Below are 12,990 nucleotides of genomic sequence, written 5' to 3' on the forward strand. Positions count from 1 at the left end.
GCCAACCCGCGCGCCCCCGCCCGCCATTTTGGGGTCGCCGACCCTCCTCGGGGACATGGCGGCCCCGCAGGGTTGCTCTGGCTCCGGCCTCCTCGCGTCCCCCAGGGCAAGCTGGAGCCTCCATTTCTTTCCAGAAGGCTCCCAGCACCAGAAATCCCAAATCCTCCGGGCGGTTCTGGCCCCTCACCTGCCCCAGGAGGGACTAGCGCCAGGCTGCCGGGGGCTCCCCTTCACACCCCAGCCCCTCGGCAAGACCCTGCATTCCTCAAGCTGGCCAACAACACCTACCCCTCAGCTCTCGGGGATGTCCGCCTCCCCCAAGCCAGCAACCGACTCAATAAATAAGCACAACAGCTTCCTAATCCTTCAAATCTATGTGGTTGCCACAAAAAATGGCACCCGGGTGGCGTTTGGGGGACAGCTGGGCGGTCTCACAGCTCAGTCCACGTGCAGATCCCGCGGTGGCTTGAGCAACACCAGTGTCTTGTCCCTGAATGGGGATGATGGACCAGACTGGGGGTGAAACAATCCTCTGTGGGCAGCTGGTGGGGACACACACCCACAGCAAGACCCCCTGGAAGTGGGGGGAAGTTTGGGGTATTTTTTCCATCCCATCGCTATTCTCTGCATGCCAGTGTTTCATGGGGCAGCTCAGTCCCGCCAGGAAACAGGAGGGACGCAGGGGAGCCTCCTGGAGAGAGCGGAGCCACTAAGGCAAGGAGCAGACCGAGCAGAGGAACGGACCAGGAGAGCCAATAGTTCCTCTGGGATAATTTTTTCTTGCTGCTCCAAGCGACAGTTTTGGAGGTGTTGCTGATGGTGAGATGAGGAGCAGTCGTAGCTGGAGCCGTTCCCACAGCCTCCTCCTCTTCAGAGCATAATTTTTCCTCAAATAAGTGCGAGTTCCTGCGGCAGCCCCGGCGCTGTGCCAGCTCATGTCATGGGCCACCCTGGAGCGGGACCAAGGGTCCTCGACATCTCCCTGTGGAAGCAAGCTGTCAGTCCCTCTTCCCAGGGTGAGGGCTGAACAACTCTGAATGCAGAAGAAAGCCACTGGAACAAGAGAGGGATTCACCCCCCTCCACTGTCCCACAGCTTCATGCTCATGAGATTCAGCTCCAGGGAGACCCATAATTATCTATTTCCAGCATCTTCAGCAGAGCATGAGGACACAGCAGCACAGGATTCAGTGACCGTCAGGCACCATGGATGTCCTGTTAAGGGGGACCAAGATAGCCTACAGAGGCTAGTACCTTGTCTGCTGTGACACTTCGATTCTACATTACACTGCCTTTAATTTGCTTTAAAAGAGGATACGATGTTGTCATAAAAATGGAATACAATACCTATCCCTTCATTACAGTGGAATAATCAAGAGAAACAGAATAAAAAGTAACAACAGCAAAGTAAATTGTAATATTTTGCAGTATTTTCAGTCCAGGTTATTTTCTAAAGATGCAAATCATCCTCCTCCTGAGCTCATCATCTTCTTCCCAGCAGCCGGCCATGTTGGGAGGCAGCACTGGTACATACTGGTGGGATCACGCCTGGCACCTGCCGCTGTTTCACAGCTCAGTCCTCCACAGCCCAGCATCTCCTCATCTGGGAAACCACCCAAGAGACAAGAGTCTCGCTGTGGAAGGAGTTCGGAGCAGCTCCCGCTCTGACAGCTAAAGTCAAAACACAGCAGAGCTGGAAGAACATGTTTCCACATAAAACGCCCTTTGGCTGCAAGCAGCCACTGTGGCTACACTGAGAATGGCTTTTATTTGAAACATATTTATTGACATTTGCATCCCCTCCCAGGGGACACCATGCAGACAACACAGTCCTGTGTCCTCCTTGGTCCTTTTCACTCCCAACACAAACTGACAGGCTGGGGGTACCCTCTGCCCATGAGGGCCCCAAACTGCCCCAGGGACCCCACTACTCCTGGTACCCTCAACACATGAGTGCAGCTACTCCTGGTGACCAACGATGCCCAAGATCCTCCCAGTTCACCCTCTCAAGACCTTCAGCAGTGTCTGGAGCAAAGGTTACACTTTTTAATGTCTTCATCTTCACCAGTCCATCCCCATCGATGGGCACTGCTGTGAGGATCATCACCCAGAGGCCTCCCAAGCGGCTTTGCTATCCTGGGTCTGAGCTGCATCTCGGTCGCTGGTGGTCATCATAAAAGATCTTCCATTTTTGAACACAGATGGCAAAATTTTCAACCAAATGCTGACCCCTGGTTTAGGATTTCTCCTCCTTAGCTTTGGGATTTTACCAGCAGAGGGCAGGCCGGGACTGCACCAGGAGCAGCAAACCGCAGAATCGCAGGAGGGAGAAAGTTTCACTCAGGGCACGCAATAGCAGAACCGAGATAAGCACCGTTTTCCATGCAGGGGAATTTGGGAGAGCAGGACTCGCCCACTGCTAGAGCACCTGCTGCGCAGCAAATCTCCCTCAGCCTGGAAGTGGCCTTGTCCCCTCCGAAGTAACAGGTGAAGGCTCGTTCATCCCAGCCCCATTTCGTTCCAGCCTCACCACTCTGGGAGCTGGGGTGGTGTTTAACACCACCATCTGCCATGGAGCAACCCCAGCCGGACCGCGCCGAACGCAGCCCACGCGTTCCCATAGGCCTCTTCTTTATGGTTTTTTGCCTGAAGAACAAGGATGAAGAGAGTGCGTGGAGAGTTCGGGGATTTCCCCTACAGGGTAGATCAAAAGTTGCCAGGATGTGTTAGAGGAGACGTTTAGGCTAAAAGAAAACCCTGGGAAAAAAAATGAAGCCTCAATCCCGGGCTACCACTCTAATCACCATGTTGCTGTGGGGAGAAAACCCCACGGGCCTGAACTGATGCCCTCCCACCCACTCCTGCTCCTGTTTGATCAGCAGAAATCAGGAAGTGGGTTGTTTGTGTTTTTTTTTTTTCACTGTCTCTGTTTTGTTTTACCACTGTAGCCCGCGGGGCTGGTTTGTATGCCTGCCTCCCACGGAGGGTAATTTGGTTCCTCTCTTGGCCGAGGCCACACCAGAGCACTGAGCTCCCACCGCCACCCCCAGCCGGGTCGGGGCAGCCCAGGCACCAGCGGGACGACCCGTCATCAATAGCCCTATTATTGCTCTTGAAGTTTCTCTCGGCTTCCAGACGGATGCTGCGTTACTCCATCACAGCTGCAGTTGCTCCCTTCCAGCAATTCCCAACGCAGCACTTAAGGCAGGGATTTATGGGCGGTTTTGAAAGGCATTTTGGAGCGAGAAGGAGTTATGGGAAAGGAAGTCAAATTCCCACCATTCCCCAGAAAATTCTCCCAGCATCTTTCACAAGAAGGATCATTTACTGGTCCTTTCCTCAGAACAGTCCTCAAACTCTCAGCTGTGGCTCTTTGTTTAGTCCAAAGCGTTTCCCAACAGCAAGATGCACCAGGGGTTATTCTCTGGTCCCACTTGCAAAGGGTCAGGAGACCGAGGCGAGCCCTCGGCATGTGGCTGCAAGGCTCTGCTGGACCTGATTCGTTCCCTGACATTTTTGTGGACGCTGGTAGCTAAATGAAATGATTTGTTCTCAAGCCACAGATTATCACCAATCTCAGGGCAAGCGTTGCTGACTCTCCGGATGATTTTGACTCAGAGAGTGGTTTGCGAAGTAAAAAGTCATGGGACTGGAGTTACCAAGAGCAGCAGCTCTAAAACACCCAGCAGGGATGTTACCTTACACCCTGCATCTTACCTTTTTTGAAGCTTTTCAGGAATTCAAGCTCACCCGCTGCAAACCTAGCAGTCATCCAGGCAGGCTGGATTAGCAGAAAAGATTCACATCAACACTACGTTTCACAACCAGGACGGGGGTTTGAAAGACTTTATTTGACACCTTTGCTGGATGTCACAGCTCGTGAATCTAACAGCTCTGCATAGTGTAAAGTGAGGCCGGGCTACTTGCTGTGAGCTCTAGCGTGCTGACCAGCTGCAGGGACGACCGGAGTCCGGGAGGACCTCCTCTGACTTTATTAAAAGGGAGTACGTTGTTCCTGGCTGATTCTGGCACTTCAGGACAAGGGTGAGGAGAAGTAGCGGAGGCATTTCTGTGTGTTAAGTGCGGTGACTTTCATCAAAACAACTGGGAGGGACTCACTTTCAAAACAATAGCAGATACATACATTGACATGCACATGGCAGATACAATCTGTAGGAACGCAAAAACACCAGCTCATCCACACAGTCTAACCGGCTGCGCGTTTGACCTGAGGCGTGGGGAGAGCCTCTCCCATTCAAGAGAGATTTTTCTCCCTCTTTTTTACCTTTCTTTGCACTGACCTTTCCACACTTTTCTCTCTTTTCGTGTCACAGTGCTGTAGAGGTGGGCGAGACTCCTTGGGGTGGGCATGCAACTGGGTCCAGGCTATTCTGCACGTGTATCCCAGCAAGTCAAGGCACAGACGCAGGGAGCGGGGGCTGTTCAGACGAGGGGGAGCACTGGGAGACCCTGCCCTGGCCACCACAGGAGTTAGGGACATGGCACAGGAGCAGGGTGGCTTGAGAAATTAAAGTTTCTGTTCTTTCTGCCCAAAGAAGAGAGGAGGGGAGGACAGCTGGAGGAGCAGAGGCAGGTAAGTGATCTAGGGGCACACAGGCCAAGGCAGAAAAAGCTCTCGGGAATCAGGACAAGTGCAGACCCAGAGCTTGCCGAGGTCTGCAGTGAAACCTCAGTGGCTTTTGGTCCCAGCCCAGGGAGAGGGATGAGCAATGCGAGAACAAAACATGGCGTTGAATAAAGAAAACACATTGTGGGAGGAGAGGGTGAGGGATGCAGAGCTGAGAGAACGATGGAGGCACTTCAAACGCAGGCTGGTCTGAGCCATTGCCCCCCTCTGCAGTCACAGCTGTTCAGCAGGGGATGGAGGAGAGACAGCTCCAGCGGGGAGACTGGCAGAGGGAAAGGCCTTTTCTTCTCACTCTGGCCATCAGAGCCTTCCCCTCCTTGACAGACGTCCCTTTGAAATCCTCCGTCTTGCGCCTCTTCACACCTCAGTGCGGAGCAAGGGCTGCAGAAGCCTCCCTCTGCCCAGGCGGCCTGGCCAGCTGCTCCTGCACGGTTTGTGCGGGGACCCAGCGCAGGCCCTGCAGACACGGCAGCATTTCGCCTCGGCTGTGGGAACGAGCTCTGTTAAGCTGTTGCCTCACTCCACCTTAAGGGCACATAAGTGGGAAAAGTTGGTAATGCGGCAAGGAAAGCATGGGGATTAGCAGGCAGGCAGGTTGCTAAGGGAGCTGGGGGGGCTCTAGCCTGCCTTGTGGGGTGCCAGCAGTGCTGGGGAGGGGGGGTGAGCTGCGTCCGTCCCACCACACCAAAATTAGGTGCTGCAGCCGGGGGACACATCGTAGGGAATAGGCGTGAGCAAGTCTCTGGCAGCTTTGAGTCCCCAAGGAAATAAGACAGTATTTCAGGGCTGGCTGTTTTCCAAAGGAGAGCAACGTTGGGCTCTGCAGAGGGGTTTGCTGGAGGAGGAGCAGGGTTGGGATCTGCGAGTGCCCCCTCCCTTGTAGCCAGAAGGATCTGGAGTACAGCCACGTGCAGACAAGTGCATCGAATTGGATGTGATTTATGTTTGCAGGCGTCACGAGGGAGAGGACGTGTGATGGTGAGGCAAGGAAGGCGTGCGAGGAGGGAGGGAAGAGTAAAGAGAATTTTCTTTATGGATCCTTGGCTTCTGCAAAGCAGGAAAGATGCCTTTTCAGCTGAGTTTGTTCTTAGGCCTGCGGGTAATGAGTGCTGAAGAATTCCGGTCTCCGAAGGGGAGGGGAGGGTCAGAAAGCCCCGATTTCAGTCGCCCAGGAGCGGCAGATCCTGGATGTCCCAACCCTGATCCCGGGTCCCTGCGTGGCAGCGCCCAAGGCAGGAGGTGCCGCATAAGCCGGTGGGACAGGGATGCCGGCGGAGGCTGGTGAGAAGAGGAATGTTGCAATTTGGCTGCTCTTGGCCGAGCCCTCTCTCAACACACCTGCTGGCGACGGCATCCTGGGCACAGCTGCTACGGCTGTGGACGAGCCCGCGCCTCGGGCCCTCCGGCTAGAAGAGGCCATCCTGCTGGCCAGGAAGCTTCGGCGGGACGGCAGCATGTCGCTGGGGACACGACGCAGTGGGGCTGGCCTCACAGCAGGGCTTGGGTAAGCCAGGGAAGATGCAGTCAAAACAACCGGAGTGGGAGCAGCCTCCCTCCTGGGGATTTGCACGGGGCCAGCAGCACTGTGGAGGAAGGACCACGGCCACGTCTGGATGGGCAGGAGGGAAGTGGCCACGGGAGAAGGCTCCATTTCTGCCACGTAATTATTCAGGTGGGAGAGGAGTCGCAGCCGGATGGGGTCGGCGGCGTTTTGGCCCTCGAGGATGCCCAGGTACCTGACAACTTCAGTGAGACATTCGCGGAAGCCGATGCTCCTGTAATCCACGGCCAGAGCTCGAGCATCTAAGAAGCCTGTAGGGAGAGGACATGGGTGAGTCCATGGAGAGCTCAGGAATGTGCTTTGATTTCACTACCCTCTCTAATGCACAGTGTATTTCACTTGAGGCACTTTGCTGCCGTGTGATATTACTGAAGCAGATAGCCAAGTGGGTGTCCGAAAGGACTGGACGTTTGCGTGCGTGAGAATAGCATCTGCGGTTATCTCATCGGGATAAAACTGCCAGGGTCATGAAGCCTCTTACTCCAGCATGCGAGACGAGTAAGAGGTTTCATTAACTGTGCTCAGGAAGAAATTTTTCGTATTGGACTCTACCAATTAGCACTGCTGGAGACATGACTGTGGGCTAGATGGGCACTGGGTCCCTCTGTGCAAACGAACCATCCCTGGTTTTGCAGAACAGCGGGATGCTGTGTCCCCTCAGCACACACCTTAGCACCATTTTCCTCTGCCTGGATCCCAATCTTTATACTTGATGTAAACAGAGGTCTGGCCGAAGGACACGGGACAGTGGCAGAACCAAAACCACTGGGCCAAGGAAGCTCAAAGCCACAGAAATCAACAAGATAAAACGCAAGCAGCGGCTGTTTTTTAGGCTTCTGCTCCTGACTTGCAGCTTCATGAGACGATAAGCAATAAAGCAGAGAATGTCACAGCACAGTGAAGCGCTGGACCACTTTGCTTGACGGGGTCTCTCGTGACAATACAGCCCTTTGTTGCAGTGCAGTCAAACTGAATATCTAAACAAATGTTCCAGACCAAGTTACAGCTCTGAACCAAAGCCTGTATGCCAGCAATGTCCCCAGCAAGCCAAAAATGGGTGGTAAGCAAGCCAGAGGCTTCTTTACTAGAGCTGTGATCTCCATCCTGTTAACTGGAACAGGACAGAGGGTCTGTACTGAGGTCTCAGTACAAATAAGACCTTTGTTGAATTTTGCACAGGGCTCTCTCTCTCTTCTTATAACAACCAAGAGACACACACACAGGGAAAAAAAAAAAAAAAAGAACAGAAAGGGAAAAAAGCCTTGTTTATTTGCAGAGTCCCCATGCAGAATCCAGCCGCTGCAGGAAATGTATCCCAGGGAGGAGGTAAAGAGTTTAATATCGTTTTTCTGGAAGCAGGCTCCATTTCTGAGCAGGACTAAGCACGTCCCTGGCTGGGCAGCTTTTAGTGGGATGTGTGACAGTGACAGCGGTGCCATCCCTGCGGGTCTGTGGGATTTGCCGTCCCACATCCCCTGGTCTGCCAAATGGATGCTGACCCATATGAAAAACAACAGGGCAGGAAACGTCCATCTGCCCTCCCTCAAAAAATATTTCCCTTGGGAAGCAGGCAGGGCAGCGTTCATTTTAGTGCTGGCTGGTGTCAGCAAGGCACAGCAGCATCAAGATACTGCTTGCTGCTGAGGCTGATGGGGAATTTTCCTTCCAGGTTTTCACCTTCACCTCACCACTGTGCTTATAAGAGTGGTTCTTACCTGTTCCTCCCGTGGCATGAAGCATTTTTAAGTGATCTACAGTCATTTGTAGAATTTCTGCCTTCTCCAGCTTGGAAGACCCCTGTGTGTTGGGAGCAGGAAAAAAGAGCAATTCATCATTTTATGATCTAGGGTTTTGTGGCTCTCAGGGGCTGAGTTTTGCTCAGTGACATCCTCCCCAAAACCTTCCTGAAGCCCAGGAGTGCTCGGATCAGAGCAGGACATCCATCCAGGGCACTGGCTCTGGTTTTTACATCAAGTGAGAGCTCCTCCCCAAGATCCCCTGATGCAAATTGAAAATCCCCATTTCCGTGCATCCTCATATCTGCAAAACACTTTCTGGATTGAATTTATCCTCCCCAGGGCTCCTGGATATTTGTTAATATTGTTTTACCACCCGGTTTCACCACCTACTTACTCCCTGAAGTGATGATGATAAGAAAGACCTAGCATTGCTCCAGATTTTCTCATTCTGAGAGCTCTACCCTTAATGCTGCCGAAACGTGGCTCGTGCAGGAGGACGGATGGAAATCATGGACACACACACCTGCTTCTCGAAGGCGGTGGGCACCAGGCGCCGCAGTTCGGAGAGGCTGCTGTTGATACGGTCACGGCGCCGCTTCTCGATGATCTGCGGGAGATTTCCAAATGGAGAGAAGAAACCACGGTCATTAAGGACCAGAGCTCGCGGGTCTAAAGCCCTCATTAACAGCTGTGGCAGGTTGAGAGAGGCGCTTTATAAGTAAATGTTTTGGGTGCAAAAGCTGAGCAAAGGAACATTAACTAACTGGGGTGATAACCCCAGGTGAGATCGCCCTCCTCCACCTCTATCCTCACCCCTTTCTGACAGATTTGAGGCCAGATCTCTACAAAAAAAAAGGCTGTGGGGAGAGTTCTGCAGGAGACGGAGCAGGAAATGGTGTAAAGTCAATTTTGCACTGTGTCCCCTCAGTAGGGATGTGCCAACAGGACCCACACACACACCAGGGGTGTCCCGGGGAGCCCTAGCACACAGCCGGGACCACCCTGACCCCCCCGTCAGCCACCCCACAGCCACCCTGGTCAACGTAGATGAGACTCACCCCTCTCCTCTTCTTCCTGGCTTGTATCTGAGATGTCGTAGTGGGAGACACAGACCTGGAAACATGGCTGGAAAGGAAGAAGAGGGAATCATTTCTTGTACTAGCTGGAGAGAAACCTCCATTGCACATATGCTTTACACACGTTTGCCATCTGCAGTTCCCCCCTTCCCATAATATCTTCTGTGGTTCCCATCTCATTTTTACCCACAACACAGAGCTCAGGAATTGGGGACGGGGAGCCAAGCAGAGACTGGAATCCCACTCTCTCCCCTTCAAGAGTCTCCCACCAGCCTGGGACAGATTTCTGCACCAGACTGTCCATCCACTACCAGGCACACATCTCCAATCTCAGCCCATGCTGGCATCTCCACAGGGCTGGAAAAGTAGCGATCCGAGCTCTGGAGCCGTGGTCTTTTTTTTTTTATTTTTCTCCATGTGCAAACCTCCTGGCTCTCGTGTCTGAGCCTGCCCTGTCTGCAGGGCTTTGCATCTCGGAGCTGCGATAGCACGAGCTTCTATCTGAGCTCCCACCCAGGGCGGCAGCAAAGGGCTGGGTGCTCCTCAGGGTGAGGCTAACAGCAGTGTTGATGTGGTTTCTGAGGGCTTCCTGCAGAGTCGCTTCACAAACCACAATTTTTGGGGTGGGCCGCGATAGTCTGAGCGCACAGACACCCCTGAACCAGACAGAGAGGGGCCAGAACCTGGGCAGGGGGAACACCCGGCAGGAGGTGACAGAGCAGGGACCCTGCCTGCTGGCTGACAGCCCCCAGGGACCAGCTCTGCTCAAGAGATGAGGGACACGGGGGGGAGACAGCCTAAGGAAAAGGGCCCCACAAACCATCCTCGGCCTGGTGGGCTCGGGTGAGGCTAAAGACACCAAAGGTCAGAACTAAACACGCACAGGGAGGCAAAGTTCAATCCTTAGGTCCCTGCGGCGGTGAGATCTCCATAACGATGGATCACCGGGCGTGGGAAACTCCTTGGAGCAAACCTCCTCTGCTCGGGGGGAGGCCGGCTGGGCCACCTTCCACCTGCCCCAAGTGGGGTTTCTCCCTCCAGAAAGCGGGACTGGCTCGGGGCTGTTTCTGCGCCTTACGAAACTCGGTGCAGCGCTGTTTAACACGCAGGCTAGACAGCAGTCTGCAACCCCGGCCAGCCCAGCGCTCCGGAGGGACTCGGTGACCGCACAAGACACACACAAATCTGGCAGGGGGCATTTGGGTTCACCCCATCAAATCAAAATATTTTTCAGTTTGATGAAACATTTTAATAGCAGTCTATTAAAAGATGTTTCTGCCGAGACAGCGCTGTCTGCGCAGCACGCCAAAAACTAGACCAAACTCAGCCCATTAAAAATACATCGTGTTAGGCCCAAGTGAGGTGCTTTCAGAAGTGGTTTTACACAATCAGACGAAATAACACGTTCTTCTACTGACTGCTCCACTCATCTCCGTGCAGGTACCCGATTTGAATGTCTGCTGGGTGGGCTTTCTCTGGGCAGAGGTGCTGGCTGGCTCCGCAAGTATGAACACGCGTTGCCAGCACACGTAAAGGCACGGACGGTGTGAAGAGGGGCTCTGCACGGACGCTGGGCTCTTACACGTGCAGGGGGTAGGCACTGAATTTGCCTGGCAGCGCAGGAATGCGGAGTACGCACTCAAGGAGTCTGCAACAGTGAATTCTGAAAGTCTCTGTGCCGAGCTGTCTGAACGCGTCGCTGTTTGTGAGCTACGGTTCCAGATGTGGATATAAAGACTTAGCTTACTGCAAAATACATTTTTAAAATACGTTTGGCAGATTTGAACCACATAAAAGATACCGTAACTATATTCTCTGATGATTAAAATTTCTGCATTGCTCTTTGCTCGATTTTATAATTTACGGCGTAACTTTGGCTGTTTATTCGAAACAAAAAAAACCAAAAAAACTCACCGCCCCAAACCCAAGCAGTACCTTGCACTTCTGCAGTGACCCCGGAGTCTAAACTTGCAGCACACACTGAACCAAGCCTCACACCCGGCGTGACTCATCCCCTCGTACAGGGGAACTGGTTTGCCCAAACCACCCAACCGATGGGTAATGGGCTGGGAACCCCGGCCAGACAGCCCGACTGCCTCCTGCTGCCCTACGCACTCCACCTCGCTCCCCACCTGGAAGTGTTTCATTTAACCCGATCCGCCAGCGTCCCGTGCAGGGCTGCCCGCCTTCCTCGGGCTGTAAGCTCGTCAGGGCAGGAACAGCTCTTTTGGCCATGTGTTTGTGTGACATGAGCACCAATGTACATGTACACAAATACCACCAGATCACGGCGCTGCCTGGTTCTACGACTGGCTTGAGAAGACAAACGTATTAGCAGCACCAGAGAGAGATCAAAAACTCATTGTTACTGTTCACTGAAATAAAGTGTTATGACAATTCCTTTCTTTCATCCATCGGGGTACCATAGGCTTAGTGTGCTGCACTGCTGCAAAGAGGGGGGATGTATTTCACGTGCAGCAAGAAGGCAAGTTAAACGCTGATGCACTTAGAAACTGCATGGATCAGTGAATTTGTGCAGGACGTTACGTATTGGACAAGCCCGACTCTGCTGCGACCGTATCAGTGAGAAGCAGACTCATGAATTTAATCCCATGAGAACCTGAGCTTGGCACCAGCCAGGGCAACTTCGCCCGGGATACCAAGCAGCAAAAGGGAATTAATTCATCTGGGGCCTCGCTGGATGCAGAGGGAGGGGGACGCTTGGCTACTGAAACAAGAGTTGAGAAGCAGTTGATTTTTGGATGAGAACAAATAACAGAGCCCTTCCTTCATCACGCTCAGAGCCCGGGCGTGCCCGTGAAGGGCCAACACAGCATGGGAACCCGGCCGCCAGCGGCAGTGGGGGATGCCCTTTGCCAGCAGAGCCGAAGGGTGGGGGAGCGGGGCGAAGCCTGAGGACATCGCCTGGGGAACCACACAGAGATCCTGTCCTTTCTCTTCCCCGTTTCACCAAGCAGCAAAGCTCCAGAGCCGAAACTGCAGCTCAGCAGCGATGGGATGGAGCCTGCGAACTGCGATACTGAAAGTGCACGCCTAAAGCAGGGCAGCCTTCGCTGGCCAGACCACACGGGCTCCCTCTTTAATAAAGATCAAAGCCCCAGCTGGTGCATTACAAATGCATCAGCAGAGCAGAAGCGTTTCTCATGCAAAACCTCCTTGTTTCTTCCACATTCCCCGGAGCCCTTGGATCGCTGGGACTGCAGCGGCATCCAGGCCACTGACCAGTGCCTTTGCTCGGGGGGGGGGGGCACTGCCCCAACTCGAGGTGCAGAGCAACCGGGCTCCTGCTCAGGAAGATCAGAGCTGCCCTTCTCCCCACCCGGCAGGAGAAAGCAATCGCGCTGGCTTTAATGAGGCATTTTCTTGGTTGCCATCCGCTCGTAACGCAGCTTTACCACTTGTGCCGCGACTTGGGTCTCTCGCTGGGTCAGCCCCGACGCCAGCACACTCGATCCAGCCAACCTCCCTCCCCGTCCTGGCCCACGGCAGGGCCAGCCCAGCCCGAAGGGGTTAAGCGAGGTGCCAGGGGACTCCCGGCGGGTCGGTGGCGGAGCCCGGTGCTCTCCGGTGCCAGGGAGCCGCTGCAAGCGCCGTGCCCGGAGCCGGGGACCCCCCCCGCTCCTCTCCCCGCAGGATGCCGAGCTCACCGCCGCCGCCGGGACCCCAAACCCCGACTCGGGTGGCAGCGCCGTGGGCCGGAGCCCGTCCCCGCGGGTGGGAGCTCACCTGTACTCCTCCTCCCGGCCCACGTCGATGGTGCCGTCGGACTCCGTGTCGGACGAGCTCTCCTCGCACAGCCGCTTCATCCTCGCAGGCGGCTCCGGGCAGCCCCGCGGGGCGCTGGGGGAAGAAGCCGCTGGGCTCGACGAAGCTGCCCCCCACGCGTGGCCCCGGCGGGCAGCGCCGTCCTTCCCCGCCGTCCTCGGGGAAGTGCGGTCCCTCCCCG

At 54.5% G+C, this 12,990-nt stretch overlaps 1 protein-coding gene across 1 annotated transcript in view; it reads right to left on the bottom strand.

Moving 5' to 3' along the window:
- Nucleotides 1-3,831: 3,831 nt before the first annotated feature.
- Nucleotides 3,832-12,990, bottom strand: part of HEYL (hes related family bHLH transcription factor with YRPW motif-like) — a 9,320-nt gene continuing 161 nt past the window's right edge. The window contains exons 2-6 of the mRNA XM_026863391.1: nucleotides 12,771-12,990; nucleotides 9,006-9,072; nucleotides 8,471-8,554; nucleotides 7,924-8,005; nucleotides 3,832-6,459 (exon numbers count right to left, since the gene is read on the bottom strand). Of these exons, the coding sequence (XP_026719192.1) occupies nucleotides 5,792-6,459; nucleotides 7,924-8,005; nucleotides 8,471-8,554; nucleotides 9,006-9,072; nucleotides 12,771-12,850 (981 nt within the window). The 5' untranslated portion in view covers nucleotides 12,851-12,990 and the 3' untranslated portion in view covers nucleotides 3,832-5,791. The remainder of the gene's footprint in view (nucleotides 6,460-7,923; nucleotides 8,006-8,470; nucleotides 8,555-9,005; nucleotides 9,073-12,770) is intronic.

This window comes from Athene cunicularia (assembly GCF_003259725.1).
Source record: "Athene cunicularia isolate RWA chromosome 23 unlocalized genomic scaffold, athCun1 chr23_part1, whole genome shotgun sequence".
Lineage (NCBI taxonomy): Eukaryota > Metazoa > Chordata > Aves > Strigiformes > Strigidae > Athene > Athene cunicularia.